We start from the raw sequence: 27,541 nt of genomic DNA, 5'->3' as shown, positions 1-27,541 counted from the left end.
AACAAAGCTCACCAATGTCTGTCTCTACTGTCACATTTATGGATATAAAACTATCATCTTACCCTTGAATAGAGAGTAAATATGCTTATTTGCTGGTTTTCAGAAACCTATTTCAGATGCAAAACTGTAATAAAAAAACATTCATGCATTAATTAAACCAGTTTTTAATGCACTGGGTCTTTAGTAAGGTTATAGGAACCTTGGAGTCTAGGAACAAGGTAAAACATTGTATGAAAGAAGCACAGTTCTTAGAAAAGGTATTTTTTCTTTTAGGTTTCTTTATTCAATCAATGTTACATCAAACTAACATAAATACAATTTTTATGAACAAAAGGCACACAGTTCAAATATAAACAAAGAGAACATCTGTACAGTTTGTCTCAATAAAACATGTCTACTGTCTTGGAGAAAGTGGCCCAAGAGAGATGAGTTTCAGGGGGTTTGTTGACAAAACGCTACAGCGCCACTGCAGCAGCATAGAATCTCAGCGTGAAACTGTACTCTCTTCAATCCCCCATGAAGAACTAAAGCGGTGGGCACAAAGGCAAAATAACCAACAGGGAACAGCGCTGGCTTCATGTGAAACCGCTGCCTGGAGGTTTACAGTACGTCGATGTCTTGTTTGTAAAAGTCCCACTGAAACTCATGTCCAAGACTGTTTGAAGAGGCCACAAGATTCATGTCCACTAAATCAAAAGACTCACACACGCAGCACATACACTGGAGAGAAAAAAAATCTTACGGGTCGGAGGCTGGGTAAACACACTATGAATTTTGTCAGAGACTGACTGGGATCAGAATTGCCATGGTTTCTCTATGGAAGCGTTTGATTGGTTGGCTGCTTCCTCAGAATAATACAACCAGTTGGTCATTCACAGTACTGGCAGAACGCTGACTGTCTACTACAGCATTTGTCCTGATGTGGAACTGAGTTCATTTACAGCCATTCGACTAAGTCAAAATGATAAGAGGACTATGTTTGGTTTTTCCTGCATCTGCTCTAGATCAATAAGGTAGATGAAATCCTCTCGTGTCCGGTGATCATCACAAGGCTCCTGTTCATACTAGATAACAAAGAATGCTATATGAATCTGGTCAAGTCTGTTGGGGGGGGGGGGAGCAGCTGTTTTCAGTTGTCATCCACCTCTGAATGCTGGATGAAACAGGTGTCGTCCTTTGTTAGTCTAGTTTTATCCAGTTTAATCCGGTCTGGACCAGTCTGTTGTTCCTTAATGCAGACCAGTCTGCTTGAATCCAGTTGACTGCATTCTTAAATCACTGTGTATTTGCAAACATGTCTTAGACTGTTTTAACCTGTTTAGAGCAGCAGATGGGTGAGGTTTAGTCTTCAAACAGGAAACTATAAGTTTCAGCTGCTGTTGGTCTAATATGTTTCTTTTTATCTTAAGAGAGTTGAACTCCACCCACCTCACTCAGTAACAGACTAAAACAAACTGCGACTAAGTATTGGCAAATACAGACAAAGCCAGGTCTGATCCAGGTCTTAGACTGCGACAGTGCTGGGTACCTCTTCATAGTGAATGATAAAGTAAGGATAGCTCTGGTCATCGTTGAAGATGACGTAGATCTGGGGGTCCACCCAGTTGTCAACACAGGAGTCATAAAGGTCACTGGAGGCATCACGAGGGTTGATTGGTGGAGGTCGCCGCATGGAGGGATTTCCTACAGTAAACCTGTATAAACATAACAGAGAGGACAGTGTTGTTGTTAGTTATGTTGTTTCAAATAAAGCAGTACAGAGTGTTCACTGGAAAATACTAGATATTTATATTTCTTCATATTCATGAGCAAAAATGTTTGTCTTTTTCTGCAAGTCTACAGTTACAGGAGAATTATTCACTGCTTTCAGAGCCTCGTCTAAATGTGATGATTACCAGCTTTCTTCTTCTCTTAGCATAATTTGTGAGGGCATAAAACAAAAGGGCAGTGAGTATAAGTATTGAGGCAGCATCTTGTGTCCAGTTTGTTTGTCCACTTGTAAATATTCATCTCAAATCCAAAAGGCTGGAAATCCATCAATCTTTTTAGCTCTTTTTCAGGGCTCATAAATAAATCATCCTAGAATAAGAACATTTTCAGCTACAGACAAAGGAATAGGGTAGAGACGTTGAAGAGTCTGTGTGTCGGATATGGTTCAAACAGGAGAGCTAAATACATGGAAAAAGAAAACTTCCTTATTGGTCTGGAAGCAATGTCTGTTTCTGCTGAACACATTGAGCCCAGGTTTGGTGTTGGAGAGGGAGGGGTGTGTGTGGTGTGTTTTCCTCCCAAATAGGTTCAACCAAATCAGCTGCTTTACATGTGTGCTTCTAGATTTGACTTGAGCATGATGCACTGCAAGAGTGAACGATGGTTTTATGGAAAAGAACTTCAGACTATTAAGATCTAAATGAACCCCCGTGTGTCGTGTACATTTTGATTGCAAAGTGCTAACATCAAGTTCGCAATATGCTCAGAGATAGACATGGTTAATGCTGGAGGCAGCACACTTGGGAAATAGCAGAACTGCTTGTTTATGGACATACAAATATGTACCGGTACTCCCAATAAAAACTAAATACAATGAGCGGTAAGATATTTGCCTGAAAATGAGAAAATTAAGCCGCGTATCCCTATGGAATTAAGGAAGTGATTCTTTTGAGAAGGAATTAATGCGACTGTTAAAGGGACAACATTTGAAGCTCAAATCACATTAATTTAAATTACAAGCGAGAGTATAGCAACACTGTGAGACAACAGGGAGTAGAGGAATCCCTCTAATACTTCTAGTTGCTTAAAGTTATGGCTGACACTGGCATTCATCAGCGTCTAATGTCTGTCTAATGGTAATATTGAACATATAGTATTTAGCATCCAGGAAGAACTTTGGATCATAAATCCTTTGTGCCTACCACCAATTATCGTGGTGTTGTTACTTTTTTGTTTTTATCTCTGCTCTGTAAGGTGACCTTGAGAGTTTTGAAAGGCGCCTTTAAATAAAATGTATTATTATTATTATTATTATTGTTATTATTATCAGACAGCAGTGGGTCCTACAGTCTGTCTTCATCACTTAATACGTCTCAATGTCCTGTATAGTTTTTAGTGTCTAGTTAAGGGCTTTAATGGTGAATAGTTTACTTCAAACTTGCTTATAATAGTTGTAAATACATAGTACAGTTATCTTTATTTTTTATTCCTATACATTCTTATTTTATTTGTACTCATATGCATGCTCTTCTTCTTGCCTTTTACAGCTGCAACACTTGGGGATCAATAAAGGATTATCTATCTTATCTTATATCATCTTAATTTACTGCATTCACACAAAGCTGATTCCCCAATGGACACACGTGGAAGAAAAGGAAACATTTTACTGTCAAAAATGAACTAAAAAAATGAACTTAACGTCCATACTGACAACCCTTTGTGATGTATGTTGAGTAAAATGAGACACAGAGATAAATCACAGATATTCAGTCTATCAAGTCGTTTACTGTATTTTGACTCGCACATACCTGCCAGTGAGGACTTTGGCCAGGAACATGCAGTGGACTCCTTTGGGTGAGCGTTTGGAGAAATTGTGGGAGTAGACAGCCTTGCGAGCAAAGTAGGAGCCCTGGCCAAACATGGTGGCGTGCTTGCCACATACTCGAGGGTCGAAGTTGTGCTTGCAGATGCCCTCCACCACGTCAGCCGAGGTGCCGTGGAAGAGGTGGCGCTCGCTTAGCAGCCTGTCCATCTCTGACATACGCCGGGACATGTACTCTTTCTTCCTGTAGACCGGAATGAGATAGAAGGGGGGGAAATTGTTAATGAAATGACCGTGTTATCATTCCTTATTCACACAAAATATGACAGAATAACATAAAAGAGTATCTTGATTAAAAAAAAAATCAGAAACACTTCTTTATTCTCTATAGGAAGGAACATGTTGCACAAAGGCAGATCATCTCTAAGGTGATTTTGGAAGAAGTCCTGCTATTTCACTTAAAAAGTTGTGATCATGTCTTGTTTGCCTTAAATCCTGGAGAGAACAATTTGCCTAATCCGTTTTCTTGAGCAACAGGCACACGCACACATGCACACCAAGCACACTCATAGACACTCACAGCTTGTTAAATGTGAGCGGATCAATCAGGCATGCAGAGGCGAACGGGGCAAGAGCGGCTGTGACCGGGGCATGACCTCCTATGACTCTGCAGCCTGTGATCTCACACGGACTGACATCGCACGCATGCACACACATAAACACACACACACTTCAATTTACTGCTATGCAATTTTAGCCACAATTTAAGGATGTAGCTGCTGAGCTTCTTTTTAAAAATCAGCAACCAAACATTCATCGTACACAAAAGCATAACTTAAAGGTTTGGCTGAGTGTGGGAAGAGGAAATCATCTTGCTTTCAGAGGGAGGCATCACTTTCAAAGTCAGTCACACAAACACACTGTCAGTCATTGTGAAACCTTGTGGTACCAGCCAGTGTCAGAGAGTTTAACTGTCACAGCTGATAGGACCTGCCTTTCTCTAACCATAGTGGTTAGCCTGCTGTGTTCGCAAAAGGAACATCATCATCACCAAACATCTCTCCTTCCGCTGCATTCACACACCACTGTAGACTCATTCTCACGAAGTCCCACACAGCTGGTCCCACTTGCCCTGTTTTCTTCTCTTTTTTTTCTTCTTCTACTTCCTCCTCACACATTGTTCTGAATATGCCTTGTGTTTGTTGTTAAGAAATGTCTTTGTTCAGGTTACTGTCTGCAAGTAAAAACGCAGCTGTGTCCGAAGTTTTATCAAGTTCAACAGCTGAAGTCTGGACACAAAGGTTCGGAACATTTTATACCACAAATACAAAGTGTGCAACATGAGGACGAAAGAGGAACTAGCTAATGAAGAAAAACAGAACCCAAACATTGAGCACCTATCTTGCCTTTATGATATCATAAAGATGTAATAAAATAAAGAGTAAGGTCTAGACCTGTCTTGATTGAAGAAATTACCACCACAAAAAACGTTATTCTTGAAGAGACATGAAATCCTACAAGTTCTAACACAGTAGCTTGATATGGTTACACCTTTCCTCAAAGTCACATCCAAAAAAACGTCCACCATGCCATATTCTGCAGCTGCATGACGTAAAATGAGGAAATGCTAATACAGTTCACATGCTCTTCTTGATTTTCAGGTTATATAAAAAAAGATAATATCTCTAGCAGCGAGGAAGTATTACGGTAAGTAAATGTTTACAATCCTTAGCTCACCTCTTGTACTTCTCCCACAGGAACGGGTTCTGCACTCGCTGGATTTTGATGATCCTGAACTTGGTCTCTGACACTGTCTTATGGAAAAGGCTGTATACTGTCCTGTAGCTCCTGTCTTCGCGCGAGACGGGCACCTGCAGGAAGTCCTGGCTCATCGTCATTGGCAACCATGTCTCTGGAAAAAGGCTTGGTGGGTTGGTGGTCGTTGGCGAGAGAGGATGCAACGTGGAGAGATCCATGGACGAGGAAGAGGAGGAGCAGGCGAGGGGAGATGAAGAGAGGCCTCCCAAAGTCCTACAGACAAAGAGAGAAAAGACATTTGATTTGGTCGGAAACAAATAGTTCAGTTTTTAGTTCAGTTTACACATTTACAGCCAATCAAACAATGCACAAACATAGGCACTAACTACAGCACATACAAAGATAAAACATACATGTATCAGCACTCAACATTCAGCTTGGAATTATAGAAGCCCTGTCACATAGGGTTAGACGTGGAGCACACATTTATAATAGACTTTGAATAAAGGTGCTCCAGGTAACATATTCATTGATTAGTTTACTCATTATCTAGGGTCAAGAACGTGTGGTACCAGGTCGGTCTGTTTGCAGCAACCAAAGCATCAAGCACAGGCTAAACCTCACAGTATGCTACCTATCTTGCTACATCCTCACTACCATGTGTTTTCTATCAGAGCTGCATCCTTACATAAATCGGAGATGTTGTCTGCTGCGATGAAACGACACGCGTGAGCTCCTAAAGTCATATCCAACACACTGTCAACAATGACATCACTGCGCTGCAGAGCTGAGGTGCTCCGCAGCAGCAGTCTGTCGTCAACGGCTGAACAAAAAAAGCAGGTCAGCGTGAAAATGAAACTCACACAGCAAACAGGACGGCAGGGAGGCAGAGTGGTGAATGAGAGCAAGAGATAGGGAAGAATAACATGCCAGTTGCAAAGCTGTCATGAAAGGTACAGGGAGAAGAAAACATTTGTGTCTGGCATTTGAGTCAATAACAGTGGTTTGGCTGTCAAGTTATCACTCTGTAGGTGTAAATGCTGTTAGCCCTATCAGCTATAAGAGAGTGTGCTTGTGTGCGCTGTCAGGAGACTGATCAGTGCAACTCTCAAGTCAGTGTGACAGTTTTCATTATCTTTTCTGTCTCTCTTTCTTATCCTGTCTCTCTGGTCTTGATCTCTCCATTCAATCGATGTCTCTATTCCCTGTGAGCTATGAAGAGAACACAGACAGCCAGCTGCAGAAAACAAGTGTGAAATGAAAGGGGACGGATAACGAGAGGGATGATGAGGTTGCACGGAGAAAGAGTGAAAAGGGGAAAGATTAGGGAGGATAACAAGGGAGGGGAGAGAGAGGGTGGAGATGGCTGAAAATAACATCATCAGGAGGGAGACATGACAGAGGGAGAGGGGGAGGAACGGGGAGGGAGCAAGGGAGGGTGCCAATCAAGCTAATGACCTCAACTAAGCCAAGCACGGTTTGTTCCTGTCACACACTCACACACACACACACACACACACACACACAAGTCAACTCAGATGGCACTGCTTGCATTTATTCCCCTGCACTACATTTAACCCCAAAACAAGTGTTAATGATTTAATTTAACCTTTATTTAGATTTTTTGGGGGGATTAACTGAAATACATACAAAACTACTGGATTAAAGGCTCCCAGGAACAAAGCCCTTGCTCCAAATTCCAGCTCCCCACAGTCACATTTCACTCACCAGCTCTACTCAGCTATTCACCCAGTCTGGAAACCATTTAAACCAGCCATCTCACTTCCTTCTCACTGTGCACGCTGTGTCTCTTGTCTCTTTCTCGCCTGTTCCTCCTCAGTCTCCTGCTTATTCCTGTAATTTTCTCTCCCCCCCCCCCCCCCCCCCCCTCCATTTTGTCCCTTCTTGACTTGTCAAGCCTGGTAGGAACAGATCGTGCTAGTGTTCGCTCTGTGCGGGACACTCTGGCAGGACACAGTGACAGCAGAACTGCTCGGCACAGGAAGTGAAAAATTCTGCAAATGGGGTGAGATGACTGCACTTGTTTACAATCTGGTATCACTTGATGAGGGCGAGTTCCATTTCACTGCTTTACAGAAAATGGCAGCGGAAAGATGAAGATTACTGAAATCCACTAATATCCTCTAGATAATAGTTGAAAGATCTTTTCTTACTCACATAAAAAGAACTACAATTGAATGTATTCTCCATTATAGCTGATTTATAGTTTTCTTATCATATAGGCCTCTTTTTTACTCTCTTCTCTGTGTATTTCTCGTGTCCTCGATCCCCTCCAATCTCATTTTCCATCTGTCTGTTTCAGGGCCCAATTCGTTCAGCACATCACAATCTCTGTGTCTCTGTGACTCAGTTTAATTTGCCAAAACTTTTGAGCCTTAGTACGTGTTTCAAGTTTGTCTCAGGCTGCCGGAGTGCGAAGGTACCACAACGGATTAAAGGTGAATGTGGTGTTCGGAGGCTTTTCAGTATTCAGCCCTGACCGGGACATTAGCATTGTGTTCCGACCTCTGTGTGCCTGCCTGTCTCCAAACAGAGACTCAGGATGCTTAGGGAACACAAAGAGCCACAGGGAGAGGGTGTATCACATACAGAGAAGCCAACACTTTGTGTGTGTGTGTGTGTGTGTGTGTATGTGTTTGTTTTTGCGTGCAAGCTTGTTACTGTGCATGTTTAAAATGTAAAACTTCATGTAAAATGGAGGTCTTTGTCCTAATAGTCATTGTGGATTTATTTCCAAACTCAAAATGTTCCCTAACAAGGCTGAGATGAAAGTGCTGAATGATCTGTGAGGCTGTGCTAGTACAATTGGAATCTGGGGGAGATGGGGGCCAAAGACACAGTGACTATCAAACAAGTAAATGACCTCTGCATGTCAACGGAGGACTGACTGTTCCTGCCACTGTGCTTAACATCAATCTACATTATGTATCAGACTGTCCTTCTTCAAACAGCTAAACAGACCACTCAAACACAATGTTTGGACCAAAGTTTCCACATTTACAACCAAAAGAATGTTGTTACAATTATCTTGTTGTTCAGCTTGTCCTCTAGATTTGCTGCCCTCCTTGTGATAGACTTTAATCAAGTTAAGAGGTCTTTACTTACTGGAGGAGGGGTGTAAGCATAACGGAGGACATGAACAGGGGCCGCTTCTTGATCTGACGTCTGAACCCAAAGACGGCGTTCTGCTGGAAGCCCTCCCGGATGTTAAGGATGTACTGGTTCTGGAGTGTTATAAATCGCACCTCCTTAAGACCCCTCGAACTTGCTTCCTCTATGAGCTTTACCACAGGCTGAAGAAGGGAAGAGAAGAACAAAAAAGAAAACATGAAGGGTTTATGAATTGTTATTTAATACAGTTGAAAGTTCTGTGTGATCATCCAGCAGATGATTGAGGAATGGGAGAATGTCGGTATAGCGTGGTTTAATGTTCAGATAATAAAAACACAAATCTTAGAATCACCCTAACACACAAACTCTTTAAAAGAGCCAATATTTACTCTTTGGTAAAATAAATTGCAATTGACAGGGGACAGCTGTGTCACAAAGGGGTGTTTAGGTGTGTATGTGTGTCTAAATCAATCCCATCACATAGGCTAGACTATCGATTGGTGTTAATGCGTCTGACCCCATGTTCAGAGGGCATGCAAGCGAAAACACACACACACACCACACACACACACACACACACACACACACACACACACACACACACACACACACACACACACACACACACACACACACACACACACACACACACACACACACACACACACACACACACACACACACACACACACACACACACACACACACACACACACACACACACACACACACACACACACACACACACACACACACACACACACACACACACTCATTGGCTCACCTCAGAGTATTCCCTCCAGCCAAAGTTGTCTCTGCAGTAGTACTTCCACACTGTGTGACAGCTTGGGGTTGGGTTTGGGTTCGTTGGGGGAATGGGCAGAGGGCTTGCAGGAGACGTCAGTCGCCGGACGCAGTCAAACTCCAGGTCACACACTCGCATCGCCCCAAAGTCTAAGGAAAACACTCGACCCCTGAAACACAAGTTAAAACAAAGTTGTAACATACAAATTCACATGGTCGGCTAAAATGTGGCTGGGGCACGGTGACCTTGTTGTTGAATGGTAACAGTTTAGATATTCATCAGCAGCCACATGTGTGGTAATGCAGCCACTGATTAAGCTTTCGCTAAACCTGTGTGCCCTGGAGCAAAATGACCAAATCTGTAATCGCTCACTCACTGTATGGGGTCACGCAGGATGACAGCATCAATTATACGACTGATATGTCACACATTCACTTACAAAGTGTAGTTGTAAACAATACATGTATGATCCAAACCACAGATTTATACACAAAACACAGATGTTACTAGAATGACTCACACATTAATCCTGCTTTAGTAACAGCTCTTTAAAAGCTCTTTTAAAACTTAAAAGATTTGATGAGGATTTAAACCAGGAAAATGTGAGAAGGTCTTCCTGCCAGTGCATTATGCAGCATGATGGAATGGCCAATTTTCAAATAATTTTTCTTTCTAATTATTAGCAAATAATTTGTTATGATAAGTAGGAATGATTGACACTACTCTCAAGTCTGTAGAGTTAATACAAAGCAAACCCCTGTTTGCTCAGTTGACTAGTTTAGCTAAGCTTTTATCCTGTTAAAAAATGTTTATGGGTAACATTCAGAGTCTCTTTCTGAGGGACTTTGCATCTCTTTCCCTCCGTTTCCAGCCTTTATGTTACTCTGAACTCATTAACAGCTGGTGGTTACTTCTTGGCTAACTCGACAAGAGGGAAAAGTTATCCTTTGAAGCCATCAAAGCTTCCATTCATTTATGAATTGTTAAGACCATGCGTTTCCCCTGTGGTTTGAGGTGGAAAACAAGCTAAAGCTTCCAGTAAATGTTCTACAGTAAAAATGCAAATTCTTATCATGTCAACAATTTACAGCCCAACCTCTCTCTGTCCCAGCAAACGTGTGTCTGTGTGTGTCTGTGTGCCTCTACATCAGTGCTCCATGGGGCCTCTGGCAAATCCTTTTCTAGGTCAGACATACCACTCACATAAATGTGGGCATCGTACACTGGCACGCTACGCCATAGACGGCAGACAGACAGAGAGGCAGGCACACACATGCACATGCAGACATACACATATGCATACACATCAAGAACACAGACTGTAGACTTCACACTGGCAATACAAACATGCACACAGCCTGACAGTGTTAATGGGCTCATTGATTTTTGCCAGGAAACTACTTGGATGTAATGTCGAAGGTCAGACATTGGTGAGTGTGTGTCTGTCTAGAAATGTGTGTGTTTTTGTAAAGCTGGGGTTGTACTCTGGTAATGTGTGTGTCCCAGATTTTCTTTTCTAAATAAAGCACTTGTATTACATGCAGGCTTTCGTTGTTTCCCATCTAAAAAGCCGAAGGCTGAGCAGGAGTGTGTCGACCTGGTGGGTTATTAGATCCACGGCCTGGAGATCATATCATAATGGGAGCACTATATAAAGTATTCAGTTTCATCATGTAAGCGCAGTAACTAGTCACTGAGGTCACTGGGACATTTGCTAGACACTAACACACACACACACACACACACACACACACACAGAGGTTTCTGCCGGGAAGGCGATATTATTAGAAGATGCTGAGTCACTTTCCAAAAGCATACATGCACACACTGATAAAAACTAATTATGTACACTTTAGTATCAGTCCGTGCTCCTCCTCAGTCATAGTGTAACCATGTCTCCGTAAGAGGAAGTGAAATACAAATTCACAGAGCAGAACGTGCATAAACATATCACTAACTTTAGAGTACGTCACTGTGTTTCAGATCACCTGATAACCAAAAAGACAGATAGGTCACAGATGTCAATTGTGATCTATTTTTCTGACCGAAATTCAACAAAGCATGCAGAGGTTATACATTACAAGCAGATAACTAGATTTGAGTATAGAAACATTAAATAGAAAAAAAAGAGAAGTAGCTAACAAGAAAGGGAACCTTACAAGAAAGGGCAGGGATACAGGAGGATGTGAAAGGCAAGAAACTGTTACAGAGACAAATTAACTGTGAAGTCAGTACATCCTATCATTCACCTCTGGTCAGCCGTTACTGTGTTTGCCCTGTCATCCACTGCTCTGTTCCCTATTTCACTCTTCTTTCTGCCTGTCCACACATCTCTATTCTCTGTACCTTATGTCTGAAAAAGAAAGTACAGAGATACTCTAAGCACCTGCACGACTGTCTCACTCTTTCTCTGTCATTGACTGCTTAGGTCTGTCAGTTACAGAACAGTTTCTGCCTGCGACAACCTGTTGTGATGACAAGAGCTTCTGAACTCTGGCAACAGCACATTTTCAGGGTTTATAATGTGGAAATCAAGGGAACTTCGTTGCATTCACTGGTAGCCCCCTGTCATCACTGATTAGCTCAGTCGCTCTCACTCTAACACACTCTCACACTTAGATGAAGACAGGGCTAAAAAGAGGTCAGTCACACAGTCTGAGTGCTTTTCACTCACTGACTACCAGGCTAGTTTGTGCAGTTTTAAAATTAAATTCCACCGGTTAAATTAAGTGCACTGACATTTTGTGCTTTGGGCAAAGAGGCCAATCAGAAAGTTGGAAAGAAAAATGAGGCATGCCCACTTGGCTGGGACAACCATTTTCAAGACCACACTTGAAATTTCAGGCTACTCCTGGTTTGTAAAGACACACAACAGACATTTTTTTACGAGGTGGCTCATTTCATTTTTACTGTTCTAGAAAACCAAACAGCATTTCTTTGCCTAAGGCTTTAAAAAATAAGTCCCTCTAGCAAAGCATGCAGCACTGAAAAAACACCAAACCGGCACTGTTGTCATCCTGGATAGCTCCCAGGTGTAAAGGTGTGCATCAGTGATTCATTTGTAAACAGGGTGTTGTTGGAAAAAAAAAATGAGAAGGCATGATCAGCAAAACCTTTCCTTGGATAAATAAAGGTTAAGAAAACTCCCAGCACTGTCAAAATGGCTGTTAATCCTTCACACACTGCCTTAGCACACACACCTACATTTTTTCTCACGGCTGCACCAACAAGGACCTGCATACCAGCATCAGTCATGCCATCCGTAACGTCACAGGCTAGCAAAAAAAAACATCAGCCCTCACTCTGTCCCACACACACATAACCGTACACAGATTCTTTTGATAGATTGACACACGCACAGTTTTTATCCAGTCACGTCTTGATAAGTCAGTCAACCAGATCTGCTGCCTCTTTCACAAACACACACCTTGATTTCATGGCTTAGTGTTATTTCTTCATTTTAGGGCTATTTACTTTTCAGTTATCAAATTAAATTGTCCAACATTTGATCTTGATCTCACACACACACACACACACACACACACACACACACACACACACACACACACACACACACACACACACACACACACACACACACACACACACACACACACACACACACACACACACACACACACACACACACACACACACACACACACACACACACACACACACACACACACACACACACACACACACACACACACACACACACACACACACACACACACACACACACACACACACACACACACACACGAACAAGAACTGGAGGAAATGTACACTGTTGTCTCCTGAACGTCCTGGATTGTTCCTGTTAGTGTTTCTTTCCTCTTCTACGCTGATCATTATGCACATAGTTCAGAATGTCCTCTCTCACTCAGGCATTTAAATCTCTTTGCTTTTTAAGAACATACATGGGTAAGATTGGAGGGTTAATGAGTTTGACTTTAAACATAACACACAATAAAAAAGAAAAGCTAATGGAAGAGAAAAAGGTACAAACAAGAGTGAGGATACTGTTAGACTGCATATGCAGCATACACACATTTTCACATCTTTCACAATTCTTTGGCCCCTTGAGGGACAATTGAGGAATGAAAAAGATACATATATATATATATATATATATATAGAGAGAGAGAGAGAGAGAAGTGGAGAAAAGGACGGTGAGACAAGGAAACACAGATCCAGTGAGGAAGCTGTTGCACTAAAAAAAAAAGAGGATGAAGTGGAGAAGGAAAAAAAAGAGAAGAAGGGATGGAGGCAGACTGAGTAATAAGAGACAGAGCGACCCATGCCTCGCCCCACACTGATTCATGGCATGGGCTGTCTGACAAGTTATAGTCACACAAACACACACACAGGATCCAGTCACTCTGATTATCTCGACACCGCCTCTTTTTACACACACAATCACCACACGCAAACAAGCTACCATAGACACAACTAACATTGATTTTCTTTGATTTGATACACAATGAGGTAGCATGGAATCCCCCGGCGATATAAACACACACACACACACACACACACACACACACACAAAAACACACACACACCTTGGTGTCAGGTCGCTCTGCCCTTGGTGCTCTGTGACTCTCTATGTCAGTCAATGACAAGCAAGGCTTTTATTACCTGGCCGACAAAAGAGTCTCTCTCCGTTGGTTTCTCTCTCGCTCTCTCTCTGTCACACACACACACACACACGCACACTCACACTTACAGAAATGTGTACTTTGTCATGGTTACGCAAAGATAAGTCTGATTTTACAGGAAATTGGCCTATTTATTGGAGACTTGTGTGCTTGTGTGTTTCCTGTAAATAACAAGCAAATGTACATCAGAAGATTATCACAGTATAACTTTTAAAAAGCCATGACTGTGACATTCGTACTCACTGCTGAGTTCATGACTACGGCGGATTAGCCAGACTTCCATTCCTGCTTATCATATGGATGGGATTAACCTGCATTATGGATCATACACACATGGGAACAGCTCAGCACAGAACACACACTTACTCACGTACAAACGCCTACATAGGCTGTACAGGATATAATCAGATGCAGACACACACACACACACAAAAAATCGCATCCACTCCCTTTAAGTGGCAGAAGGCAAAACAGGCCTGTGTTGCCATACCGACAGTAGGGCTTGTTAAGTCACCTGCCGCTCTTTGGATCATTAACGATGTTATCATTTGGCTGTGGTAACCACGGTGATACCTTGGCCCTTGTGTGTGTGTGTGTGAGAGAGTACTTTGGGACATGAAAAGACAGTCTGGACTGTATGTCTAAACAAAGGTATCAAAGGGCTTTCACACACACACACCCAGTGCAACACAAAGCTTCAAGTAAATGACTGAACTGAACTGAGTGCTGAAGAACCAGAACAGTATGATCCAAGTTTACTGACTTTCCTGTTTGTCTCCCCTCACGTGATAGTCTGCTCGGCTCTTTCAGATCCAGAATGAATACTAAGTGTACCCAGCGTCAACATATCAGAGAAACAAACATCCGCCAGTGGCAGGACAACAATCGCCTACTGCAGTTTAAGCCTGAAGTGAAAATGAACACTTCATTAGAAAAAAAGTGCACAAACAAAAGACTGAATCAAAACCAGGAATTAGTAATTGTTTGCTAACTGCAGATGAAGGACTTTTCACAAAATGATTGTGTTATTTGTCTGAGCAGTCATGTGTTTCAGGAATGAAAAGTTATGACGTCATGTTATGTGTTCTCTCTACCATGTGCAAAGACAGGAATTTGTTTTTAAGGTCAGGGTAAAAACAGGTTCAAATACACATCTTGAAAGTTAAGGGGTTTTTGTTCTTTAAAAAAAAAATCTAGATATGTATTTTAAAACATGGCAACACAGAAAATAATAAAAAGAAAATGTTGATTTTGGAATTTCACTATTAGAGAATAGAAAGAGGAAATATTTAAAGGCTTGCAATGCCTGAGACGATATAATTATATGTTTAAACATGAGTTTCAACAATTCTTGAAAGAGTCAAGAGGCTTTAAAACTATGCATCAGGGCATGTGTCTTAGTCTGACATCTTTAGAAGCCTGTGTTCTAATCCAACATCAACAAATTCAACTATTGTCTGTTTAAAATGCACTGCATTTTAAAGCACATAACAGTGCTCAATATAAAAAATAGTCTTTAATCCAAATGACAACAAAAACATATGAGATGTTCTGGCGTTTCCAGTTTCTACTGGAGTTTCAGGCGAGTGAGCCAGATGGTCCTGTCTGACTGTATGAGAGTGCAACACACTCAGAAAGGCCTCTGAAGAATTTGGGTTGACACCACCAGGTGCATATCCTGTTTGTGCAGCAATATGCACTTTGAATAGAGTTTCAGTTGAAAACATGAGTCAACAAGTCAAACACATGGACACATACAAATCTTTGAGTACACACGCAAACCTCTGTGCGGGTGTGTGTGTGTGTGTGTACTGTCCACACGGACATAAAGACAAACACACATGGCTGCTCAAAAGGAGATATGGACTTTGTGATAGTTTTAAGGGTAAAAGAAATAGTGTGTCACGAACTACAGTATGTTTACACAGACTGCACTTTACCCCACAACCGGGCAATAAAGTCACTAGTTTTCAAATTTGCTGATTACATAACACATAGTGAGCTCATACTAGGCGCAAAGAATAAAATTATACATTTCTGTAATTTCTAATGAACATATGAAGTGGCCTTACGGGCATGTCTGCACAATACAATGACAATCTGCATGTTTGATGATTGTGTGGCAAGGACGACAATTTCTGAAAATGTCACAGATCAAACAAATCTAAAAGATATGTGGTAGATTGGTCATCATACAAAAAAAAATAAAGTGTCGGCACCAGGAACACGGACCAGCCTGCTGGCAATATCGTGCAATAATTTCTTGAAGTCATATCATGGTTTTAGAAATGAGTTTGAGGCAATGTCTGTTTGGAAAAAATGTCATAAGAGTCAATTTAGACATACTCATTGTGTGCGAGTGCTGGTGTGTGACAGTACGGTTTCGCAGGAAGCGGTGCATGCTCCTTTATGTCACCCCACTGGGGCTTGCCAAGTGCTTGCATGTGTTCGTATCTATGTGGGTGTGTGAGAGAGTGAAAGAGAGGTTTATCTCTGTCTGCTAAAAGACGTGCGTGTGAGCACTGCAAGCCACTGAGCTCCTCTGTACAGCGGGTTCGTGTGAGCGCCTGCGTGCCAAGCTGTGTGTGTGTGTGTGTGTACACAGTGGTGTGCATGTCTATGACTGAGGGAGGGAGAGAAGCTGCCAAGTGCGTCTGTGTCAGTGACCGCATAAGGCAACTGAGGGGTCATGGAAGTTCACAGCTTGCCATGAGTGCTGTAAAGTCTGGTGTGGACACAGCTACAGCTAATCACAGGGCGAGATTGGAAACAGGAATATACAGGATATAGATAACCAATATCGGCGCTGGGAAAATGGTATGTCGTTTCTAAATAAGAACACAATAGCCGATTTTAAATACAATTACTATAGGACACGTGAAGGCTAGAACACAGTGATAAATAAACTAGTACACTACGCACAATCCCACGTGCATTCATGAGCCACTTTACTGTATTGAAAACAAAGAAAAAGACGACTTGCACACGGCAAGGTTCCAATATTCCTGGTAATCTAATTCACCAGGTCTGCTCAAATCACTACCCTGGTAAATTAAATTATCTGGAATATTGGAGCCCTGCAGTGTGCGGGTCGTCTTTTTCTTTGTTTTCACTGACACTCTTTCTAGACTTAGCACCTGCTCTGTTTAGCTTGGATGTGCGTGTTTCTCAATTGTTGTCCACTTTTACTGTATTGAATTTTTTTTTTTTTTTTTTTAAAAGAAGAGTGGTATGCTCTTTCGGCTACACTCCTTCCGGCACAGATGCAAAGAACAGCTGTAGAGTCAAAGCTTTCAGTTTGTCAACATAGGTGAAACCAAAGAGGAAGCCAAGGCCTACAGTTTCCAACACACCAAACAAGAAGTGCTTATCATTCATAACCAGCCTATCAGCTTACGCATCATTGTTACCCGGTCACAAGTGTCAAATATTTTCGGGAACTTGTGACATGGCAACAATGCACTTATCCATTTACAACACAGATGCCACCTCAGTTAATATAGGTGCATTGCACCAATTTGTGGTCAGAATTGAAGTATTTAATGTCTTAAATAATTTTAAATAATGTTAGTATTATTGTCCACAGATATTCTATGATCTTCCACAAGTGCATGTATTATATTTTCAGTTCCTGTTTTGAATTGATTGAACAGAAACAGAATAGACTCCCTACTAAAGGAAGCGATCCACAACAGAAATGTTACTGTTCTCCTCCATTGTAGCATCCTAAGCACGCTATATCAAACCTAGAGGATGTGCATTATACACAGAATAGGAGAACACAGCATGCAGGTTGCAGTGAGTACTATAGAGGGATACTTACTGAAACTTGAGCCTGACTTGCTCATTATCCGGGTTGCAGTACAGTCTCTCCAGCTGTTCCTGGGAGTCATCCGCTATGCTCTGCCACGTTTGACTGCTGGTCCTGCGGATCTGCCAGTGGTATGGCAGGACAGTGTGGTGGTGGGCACAATCGTTGCCGTAATCACACTGTCCTTGGAGGAAATCCACACAAATGTCTACTGAGTCTGACTGGTGTGTGTGATACTGGAGCTGGGTCAGCAGCTCAAAAACAAGGTCCAGGGAGGCCTCTTCACTTTTATCCTGAAATAGTACTCCTTTGTCAGGCTGCAGCAGGAGGGGATGTGGGTCCTGGAGGCCGGAGCAGTCTTTTACTGGAAGGTTTTTAACAGAAGAGGTTAAGAGGTCATTGCTTTTGATGTCCCCCTCCTGGTGAGGAGCCTGGGGTGTAGCTGTGGAAGGTAAATCCCTGACTGGGGGCGTTATTGTCACTGTGCTCCCAGCCGTCCTGAGGCCAGGTTTCTGCTGAAAGCAGCGGCTGTTCGGGGTCGGATCTGTGATCTCGGGTCGCTCCCCTCGCCGCTCCGTCTCCTCCAGCTCCGCAGTAGTATCGGCTATTTCCACATCGCCGTCCCGGGTCATCAACCCCTGTACTCCAGCCCCAGCTGTGGCGTCGACGGCAGCTCCCGAGTCTTTGAGACAAACCTGTCCTATACAGTTCTGTTTCACCACAGCCGCCGCGCACAGGTTGCTGGGAGTCCGGCCGGGCTGGTTCCGGGGAACAAACACCCCATCCCCGGTGACCAGCGTGTCTGTGCTGAGCAATGTGGTCAGTATAGGATCCTCTAGCGCACGGTGGAGACATTTGGCGTCCAATTTCCTCTGCTTCTTTTTAAAATACGGTTTCACCAGAGGTATTTTGTCCGGGAGCCCCACTATCTGTTGTTCCCTGAAATCTTCACCTTCGTCCATATTTAAACTCACATCCAGGGAGATCCCAGTCGGCACGCCGTCCGCGGTTTTCTGTAGAATGTGCAAAGTTTTATCCATGATCCCCCCCCCTCCCCTTTCTAAACACCGGGAGTCCTGAGAGAAAGAGAAAGAGAAGAAAAAGAGGTTGTCATCAAACTTAGCACCTATGAGTCCATCATCTTAGTTTCCAAGTGAAGTCATCCAGACAGTAAACCGGATGACTGGACCGGCAACTGCGCCGAGAACAAATGTGAAAACTCATCTTTCCTTTCCTGGAAAGTAAACCCCCACGCTGAAACGAAACCTGTTTAACCCCTCTGACAACTCGCCTCCTGCAGACTGATCCCACATTGAGCCTTTAGATAGAGCCTATAACAGGAACAACAAAGCGACGACCAGAGCTATGGTATTATGAGATACAGCCTCACAGGGATATTTCATGAGAAACCTGTTATAATGGCTCTGGTGTGAAGGGAAGAGAAGGATTCACGCACTTTTTTGCAGGCAGTAGGCTAATTGAAGCAGAACAAATATTACCTAATCCTCCTGTGGGGAACATGAGCTCAGAGTCACCAGCTTCAGATTAATCAAAGGAATAATGAGGAGAAATTATCTTTTTTTTTTTTTTTTTGTTACTTCTATTCCGGTGTTTTTGGGGGGCTATCACTCACGTCACGCCTGCAATTACAGCGTCGTCTCCAACAGGAGCGATAAAAATCACCACTGTAACAAAACCTCTCTCCCTCTAGAGACCATATATTTTGATCACGGGAGTCCGATACGTGGCCCCTGCCGTCTACGTGCTGCTCACACATCGCTGCCCGAGCAAGTTTGCACGTAGGCTGAAGCCGACACACACACACACGCTCACAAACACACACAACAGGCACTGCGGCGGAGCAGCGACAAAAGATAAACGGGACACCCCGGAGCTTTACTTCAACAGGGACACTTCTTCTTGTCCAACAGGACCGGGGCTGTGCGAACTGAGAATGTGTGAAGGATTTACCTCAAACCCCCGAAGCACTGCAGTGGAGAAGCAGACAGGGCGCTTTGTAATAGCGCAGCTTTACCAGAGCACAAGAAACGACGGACACCCCGAGATATATAGTAGTATTTCTCGGACACCGCGACGACAAAACAAACAAAAAAAAAATCCTACCTGCGCGATAAAGTCGGCCCCTCACCCCCCGTTCTCGACAGTCTTTGGTGTTTAAAATCCAGTGCGTACATCGGCGGAGCTCCGTGTCCAGTCTGAGGAGAATAGCGTATCCGTGTCTGATCTAGACCCTAGTCCGGTTGGGTTTCACGTGTCCTTCTGCTGCTCCCGTCGCTTTCATGCTCTTGTCTCTATTTCATTCTGTCTGTCTGCCCCTCTCTTTGTATCCTACTGCCGGGTAGAAAAGCTCAAGAGAGCAGGGACCGACAAAGAGCGGAGCACAGCTGTGGTGGGAGACGCTCTGCCTGGCTCCCGGCTTCGCTCAGACAGGCCCCTCCCCGTAAAATGATCAGAGGCGGGGCTTAACTTCAAAGAGAGCGGGAGGAAGGGAGAGAGACGTCTGGTGGAAGAAGCTTCACGACCCTCAGGGACCGTTTTGGAAATAGAAATCTAACTGGACGCAGAGTTCACAAGACATTAGGTGTCATCACATCATTAAAGTATAAAGCCTGATTAGCGCCAGCAGTTCCAGAAAAAAATGGTTTAGGTGATTGATTGAGTTTTAAAACCAGCCCTCTTCAGGATTCCCTCTTGGCCGCTTTAGACAAAGAGTGGGGAATTTGCTCCTTACAGAGAGGTGTCATTCTTCCTTAACCTCGGAAAAATATGTTGCAAATATAGGCTATAGCTATGTAAAACTATATGATTAATGTTCATTAATCTAAATATCCCAAATAATAGCCTTATAAACGTAATTAACGCCACTTTTAGCCTAATAATGTATAAAACCCTGTAAAGTTTAAATTGTTTTGGCATTCTGTGTTAGTTGGTCAAGGCCAGCGTTAATCAACTATGCAATTGTGCTTGCTGATGTTGAAAATTTGCAAGTCAAATCAAATTAACAAAGTTATTGCCACATCAATTTAGTGCAGTAAACCTCCCACGTTTTTGCATATGAAAGTAAATGCAACTTAAAACTGTATAAAAGTAGAGGCTAAGTTATTGTAAGCTACTTAATATCTTGTAAATGATTAATAAATGCTGTATGCACAAGTTTTGTTTTAATTCTTGTATCAATTATCACTCTTCGCATGCCAGTTCTTCTGAAGAGGTGAGACAACATTTGGATGTTCAAACAAGTTGATTTCACATGAGACTAAATATGAAACTTGTTTTGACAAAACTCTAACAGAGGCAGGTGTGAAGACAATGAGTCACTCTCACAATCTTGTAATTACCCTATTGGTTTGTTAAGCCTGACCCTGTCCTGTGCAGCTGATCTGTCACATTTCCATAAGGGAGTGTTGTGTTTACTGACTTTCTGTTGAGTCAGCTTCCCTCTCCTCCCTATTTTACCAGAAGTAGTTTTTGTAAGGAACCTGCTTTATGCCTTCTGGCGTAAGTTTCACTGCAGCAGGCGTGTTAAACCAAAGAGTTTCAAGTTCTTAAGACAGCATTTCTTGTAATGGGTGGTAAATGCTACCTTAAAATGCTATGTATACGTGACCTAATCGTCATCAACAACTCAGAGATTCTTGTATCTTATATAACATGCTTGGTGCGGAAAGAATCATCATTTTATGCTGTCCCTTTTTCAAATAACACTGCCTATAGTGGTACAAGATGAGTGGCTTTAAAGACAACCCTGAAAAAGTTTTTATATTATTCCCTTTCAACAGAAATGAGAGGAAGATTTCTTGAACTGTTCTAAGGATGTCCCCGCCACCATAAACACCAAATCGAGAATACAACCCATTACAGTTAAGAGTAAAGTTTGTCTCTGTAAGGACTGTAAGAAAGACATTGTGTTTCCCCCCCTATTGTTCTATGTAATATAACAGGAAATTAAATTATGCCTCATTTTCCCATCATGATCCCTGTGGGAGCCACTATGGAGGAAACACCAAATTGAATATGTTATTTATGGGATTAATCGCCTATGTTAATAACCCCTCAATGCTGTTAAAGCTTGTCAATCTTTTGACATCCCCCATATGAACCAAATTAACTGTAATGAAAAAAGTTAAACGGGGGGACTTCTTGAAAATGTCCCAGAGCAATTTGGTTGAAACTCTGTAACGGCAACAAAGCACCCAATTAATTAAGCACACATTTTAAAATGTCTGTTTTTCAATGTATATGGGTACAGTAACAGGCAGCAGTTCGACATCTCAGAGATTAACAGAAGCATGTTCCACCATTGTACAAACAAACACTGATGCCGTCAAAGCAGCTCCAATAAGGGTTAGTAATTGGGAAATTACAGGCTTGGTGCCGAGGACACGGGAGAGCTGACGTATATGAGAGTAATTGCCTGGTTGCATACCGACGCATCTCTAGCATTCCTCCTCAGCTGACATGCATAACCATGTCCTATTGTACAAGTTTTGACTTGTCAAAGAGGACGCCCTATGAAAAGATACCTGCCTGCCAACTCCAGCCTGCTTGTTGTCTGACAAAAGTCAGTGAGTAATCTCACCACATTGAACAAGTACTTAGGTGATCCTTTAATTCATCTGGGGAGGAGTGCTGCTATGAAGCATTAGAACCTGAAGAAACACACAGAAATGTAGTTTTATTATTTGATATAAATTGTGTATGTATTATGTACCATAAAGTATTCAGTATCTGTAACTTTCATTCACAAGTGCACGTTTGTACCCAGACGTGGAGTAACAACATCCTTCTGCTTCATCAGTAACAGGAGGTTACATTTCTGTCCACTCCATGAAAAGCAGGTCAGGTGTCAGAGCAGCAGGGTGGATAAATATAAGAAACATAAACCAAAATGTGTTTAAAATCCATGGCTGCCACGCTCACTCCCAAATAAAACCGACACTAAACTTATTCTACAAACCAAAGAAAACATGAAGGGGCATTACGTAGGTCTTGGTGAGTTGCAGGGTAAAGGTGCCGTGTTACAGCCCCCACCCATTAAATCTTATCTGTTCACATGCCTGCACACAACACAATTACTGGAGGCAGATCAGTTAACACTGGTGACAGGCCTTCAGCCTTGACACGCCTATTTTATGCACAAAACAGTTCCATGGCATGGAAACATAAAAATAAATTTTACTGAGGTAATTGGTATTGGACTGGCAGTTGAACCCATGGGTGCCATAAACAACAATGATAGTCTCACCGTATAATTATTGTCATTATAGCAGGTCATTTTGTCTCGTTCATGGTTACATTTCTGTATTTTACACAGTTTTGCAAAGTGACTTGTGTAAGGGTTTATCAGTTCCACATTTTAAAGTAAGTAAAGTAAGTTCCACATTTTAAAGTAAGTAAAGTAAGTTCCACATTTTAAAGTAAGTAAAGTAAGTTCTTCCTCCATCAGTAAGTTCTTCCCCTTCAAGCATTACTGATTTTATAAAAAGTGACATGAGACAGTTTGCTTTATATATGCCTAACTAAAGTTCAAGATATGTATAACTTCCAACGCCCATAGCAGGTGTCTGAGTCAGCAACAAAGCCTGAACACTAGTATTGCTTTAGAATCAAACTGGTTTGGCGTTTGTGTTGAACCACCTTTGAGCATTGCCAAAAACCCTCTTTTATGACTAATTGTTTCGCGTGAAAGATGAAACACAATAAAACTAAATGAGTTCATGGGCTTTATGTAATATATGCTAGAGATATATTGCACAAGTATAGAGCAGATGCTTAGGTCCTAAAGGCATGAACATATCGTTTAGGCTAAAGCCAACATTGCTTCAAACGGATACTGCTCATTTCTAGGTCATAGGTTCAATGAAATCACCTGCATCCTGTTGTATTATGCATTATGAACCATATCTGCATCTACACAGTCAACGAAAAGCCTAACAGTCTGAATTAATGAAATGCAAACAACCTCATACAGACAGATGTTTAGAATAATTTGTGAGCTACCTGCAGATATACCTGGTGTATGCTGAGTGTGCTTTTTTTTTTTGCGGGGCAGCTTTGATATGTCAACAAACCTGGAGATAATATGGTGTGGTATGATTTGTGACTTACGTTAAAATGATTCTGTGTGCTATCTTTGTGTTCTGAGTTAAATATTTACAAAGTAGAAAGGTAGACAGGACACACCTGGGAGAAATAGCTTTTTGCCCAAACATTGTTTGGAATATGCAAGTTTTTAAAAAGGCAGTGACCCCGGGATACATCACTGATGATGTGTCTGAGTGCATCACAAGATGTATGTTGCAACAACCAGGTAGCTACAGTTGTTGAAAGGGATTTTAATGGACCAATATGCTGGAGGGAATGCTCTGTAGTGGTGCGAACCCATTCCGAAGCTCCAGAGTGGCACCAAAAATTGAGTCTATTGAGTCCTTCTTCAACACATCTCAGCAGCATGCACACACCGTCTCTTTTTTCTTTGACACACACAGGCACACACTCTTGTTATCGTCTCACTCTAACATAGAAAAGACATCATTCTCTTTGTGATCTAACCAGTCATGCTACCTGTAAACTTGTCTCTCTCTGACTTCAGCATGTGGCCTAAAATAACTTGAACTATGACAAGCATGCTCATTTAGAAAGACTGAGGGCAATCCTAAAATACCAACTAGTTTAAATGCTTGTATGCATGTGCATGGGATTGATTTGCACACGAATTCAGCTCTGTGGTCCCTTTCAATGTTAAAGATAGAGTCAGTAAATTTTTCCTAAAAAATAAAATGTACATTTGTTAATGTTTTGTTGTGGTTGACACCGAACATTCCTGGGCAGGGAGCTGGTGCGTTTCCCCCAGCCAATGACAGCGCACAGGTTAGTTACATTTTAGCAGTCTGACGCGATTCTAACCAGCAAATATGAAGAACGTAGTAACAAAGAAGTAAAATTATTATCATAATTAGGGCGAAACGCCACGCAGCTGTAGCTCATACCAAAACAAGGGTGAACCTTTGGGTGGCTTTTAACCGCAGATGTTGGCCTGCTGTCTGTTGGACAGGCACCTGCAGCAAATACCGGTTAGCTTGTGGTAGGCACGTTTGTGCTTTAAGCAGATGCTAATTCAAGGGTTTTAAAATGTTCAAAACATAATGCTGATATGTAGCAATAGGCATATTGTTACCATGTTTACTTTCTTTTTTTAAGCATGTTAGCATACTAACATTGGCTTAGCTTTATTTTGTAGGTATTTCGTAATAAAAAAGGATTTTGACATAATAAAAGTATCGACATACACACACAAACACACACACACACACACACACACACACACACACACACAAACACACACACACACACACACACACACACACACACACACACACACACACAAACACACACACACACACACACACACAGTAGATGAAAAGTCAGGGGATCTTTGAAGCTTAAGCAATTATTTCAGAATAGAACATGAAAGAGTGGATCATCTGTCATGCATAGACATACAACTGATGGTTTATTAAAAAAATACAATAGTCACCTTACAGTGGCCCTAGATGACAGGTAAGGGGATCTTTGAAGTTCTTAAAGCAACATTATGTAAGAATTTGGTTTGGTGCACTTTGGTGCCACTGCACTGTCATAAGACACACATAGTGTTGTTAAGCCTACTGCTCTTAGACAATGTGCCTTCATTTCTTAAAGCTGTATACACACTTCTTGTGAGATGACCTGAGCCTGCTTCTGAACATTGTGCAGTTAACAGGCAGTCCGACCGCAGTATGGAGAGACGCCATTATCCCTGTTAAAAGTCATTATACTGAGGGGCGCTAATAGCCTAGAGGTTATGACGCGTGCACCATATACAGAGGCTATAAATGGTAAATGGTAAATGGACTTGAGCTTATATAGCGCTTTTAGTCTTCCGACTACTCAAAGTGCTTTTACACTGCATGTCACACCTACCCATTCACACACACACACACACAGACACACACATTGCCTTGTATGTATTGAGACGACGACTCTGAGCCACACTATAGTTTTCAGTGCAGCGTGCCTCGGCCCTTTGCTGCATGTCATCCCCCACTCTCTACTCCCAACATTTCCTGTCTCTCTTCAGCTGTCCTATACCTCATTAAGGCAAAATGGCCCAAATATCTTTAAAAGTCATTGTGCTATTAGTGTAAATCAATCGTAGAAACTACTTTTTATAATGTGGAAAAGTTATCATTAGGGGAACTTTCACATCTTAAACAAATGTAGTTCCAATAAATTGAGATATTACAGGAGATCACCAAAGTTATCCTACTCATGCAATTGCCTCCGTGGTTGTCTGCCCAAACTGCGGTTAATGAATTATGTGTTGCATTTTAATATCAGGAAGACAGAAGAGAACGCACCAATAGACTGACAGATCACTTACTGTCCCTAATTCAACAGTATTATTACTGACAAAGGCATCCCACTGATAATTGACTGAATTTTTCAAATTTTTCTCAAGAAGTTCATCATTTTGAGTTCAAAGTTGAGTTTCTAACAATACAGTAACCTTTGATGGGATCCAACCCAGTGTCACATCTGATCTGTCTGAGCACTACTCTAGGTGAGAATGACTATACTCCCCTACAGGTTTCAAAGCATGGCATCAGGATTTCTGCTGCTAGAACGAACATAACAGGAATGCATGTGTGTGTGTTTTCTTTTTTTGTGAGTGTGTGATCTGGTGGTCCCTTTGATGATCAATTCCAAGACTTTGGCATTAGTGCATGTTTGAGGTTCAAGGGGAGAAGGAAAAAAAGGTCAAGAAAAAAGAGAGGGGGGGGGGGAAAGGGAGACGGGGAGGAGTGGAGGAGAGGTTGAGGGTTAGCTAAACAAAAGGCTCTTTGGCCTTGTTTCCCCGGGTCAGGGCTTAGAGGGCAGGAAAGTAGCACAACAATATCCGGCCCTTCAGGTTGGGACCTCCTACCCCCACCAAACTTCTGTCCCTCTCCCTCACACACAGGTCACCCAGTGTGCCTTGACAATGTGTGTTGATCAAAGGCAGGCTCTGGCTGTTGGGGGGGGGGGGGGGGGGGGGGGGGGGGATTAGCTAGGCAGGGAGTGTGAGCTTTGTGTGGGGGGGTTCATGTGTTCTCTAGGTCAGCAGGTCTGGTATTATTTCCCCAAGGCCTTCCATTCATTAATGTTTCCTTCAGAGCAGTGGCCAATTTTAAGATTACATTTTTCAAAAAGCAGAGAGGTTGTTAAAACGTTAGAATATAATAATATATAGAATTAAGTGTTATTTATCAGGTAATATGTGAAATAGGTCATTAGTAGCTGCTATCTATATGTTTATAAGAGTATAAAAGTGTTGATATAGCACTGTAAACATGGACATTGTTAGAGTAAAATACTTTATTTTGGCACTAACCTATTTGTTGTTGATGTTTTTATTATGGCTTTTTGTAGCAACCACATCCAAAGTGAGAACAATATCTGTTTTAAGGTTAATACATTTAAACTGTTAACAGTAATAATAACATTCAGTATATGATTTTGTTCCTGTTTAATTATTTGATTTGTTGTTTCTTGTTGTGTGGCTGACATTTAGAAGTGCGCAGAAGCTGAAGTTGGACAGTTTGGAGTCTGTTCGTGGCTCTTTTTGTTGTGGTTGTTGTTGGCAGGGGGATATGTAGACAAGTGGTAAGGAGTCTGGACAGGTTTGACGTTTACTTTGTTTGCTTCATCATCTCAGATTTGAGCAGACGTGACACACCAGAGAATACCGCCTTACATGCTTGGGTGGAGAGAGAGGGGGAGCGGAAACCGAGGAGAGG

General features: G+C 42.1%; 1 protein-coding gene across 1 annotated transcript; it reads right to left on the bottom strand.

Moving 5' to 3' along the window:
- Positions 1 to 258: 258 nt before the first annotated feature.
- tiparp (TCDD-inducible poly(ADP-ribose) polymerase) lies at positions 259 to 18,762 on the bottom strand. Its single transcript, XM_061046247.1, has 6 exons — positions 17,715 to 18,762; positions 9,207 to 9,396; positions 8,417 to 8,604; positions 5,270 to 5,563; positions 3,519 to 3,776; positions 259 to 1,694 (listed from the first exon to the last, which is right to left on the bottom strand). The coding sequence occupies exons 1-6, from the start codon at positions 18,740 to 18,742 to the stop codon at positions 1,505 to 1,507; spliced, it is 2,148 nt and encodes a 715-aa protein (XP_060902230.1). The 5' UTR covers positions 18,743 to 18,762; the 3' UTR covers positions 259 to 1,504.
- Positions 18,763 to 27,541: the final 8,779 nt, after the last annotated feature.

The sequence above is a fragment of the Labrus mixtus genome, chromosome 9, assembly GCF_963584025.1.
Source record: "Labrus mixtus chromosome 9, fLabMix1.1, whole genome shotgun sequence".
NCBI lineage: Eukaryota > Metazoa > Chordata > Actinopteri > Labriformes > Labridae > Labrus > Labrus mixtus.
Note: the sequence above shows the minus strand (reverse complement) of the source record. Positions and strands in the feature narration are given on the sequence as shown.

What these genes read in the sequence shown, in the direction of transcription:
- tiparp (XM_061046247.1), bottom strand. Translation starts at nt 18,742, where the DNA reads ATGGATAAAACTTTGCACATTCTACAGAAAACCGCGGACGGCGTGCCG. An exon ending in CAAGTCAGGCTCAAGTTTCA is followed by an intron (nt 9,397 to 17,714) that starts GTAAGTATCCCT and finishes CTTGTGTTTCAG; the next exon opens with GGGTCGAGTGTTTTCCTTAG. An exon ending in ATGCTTACACCCCTCCTCCA is followed by an intron (nt 5,564 to 8,416) that starts GTAAGTAAAGAC and finishes CTTTGTCTGTAG; the next exon opens with GACTTTGGGAGGCCTCTCTT.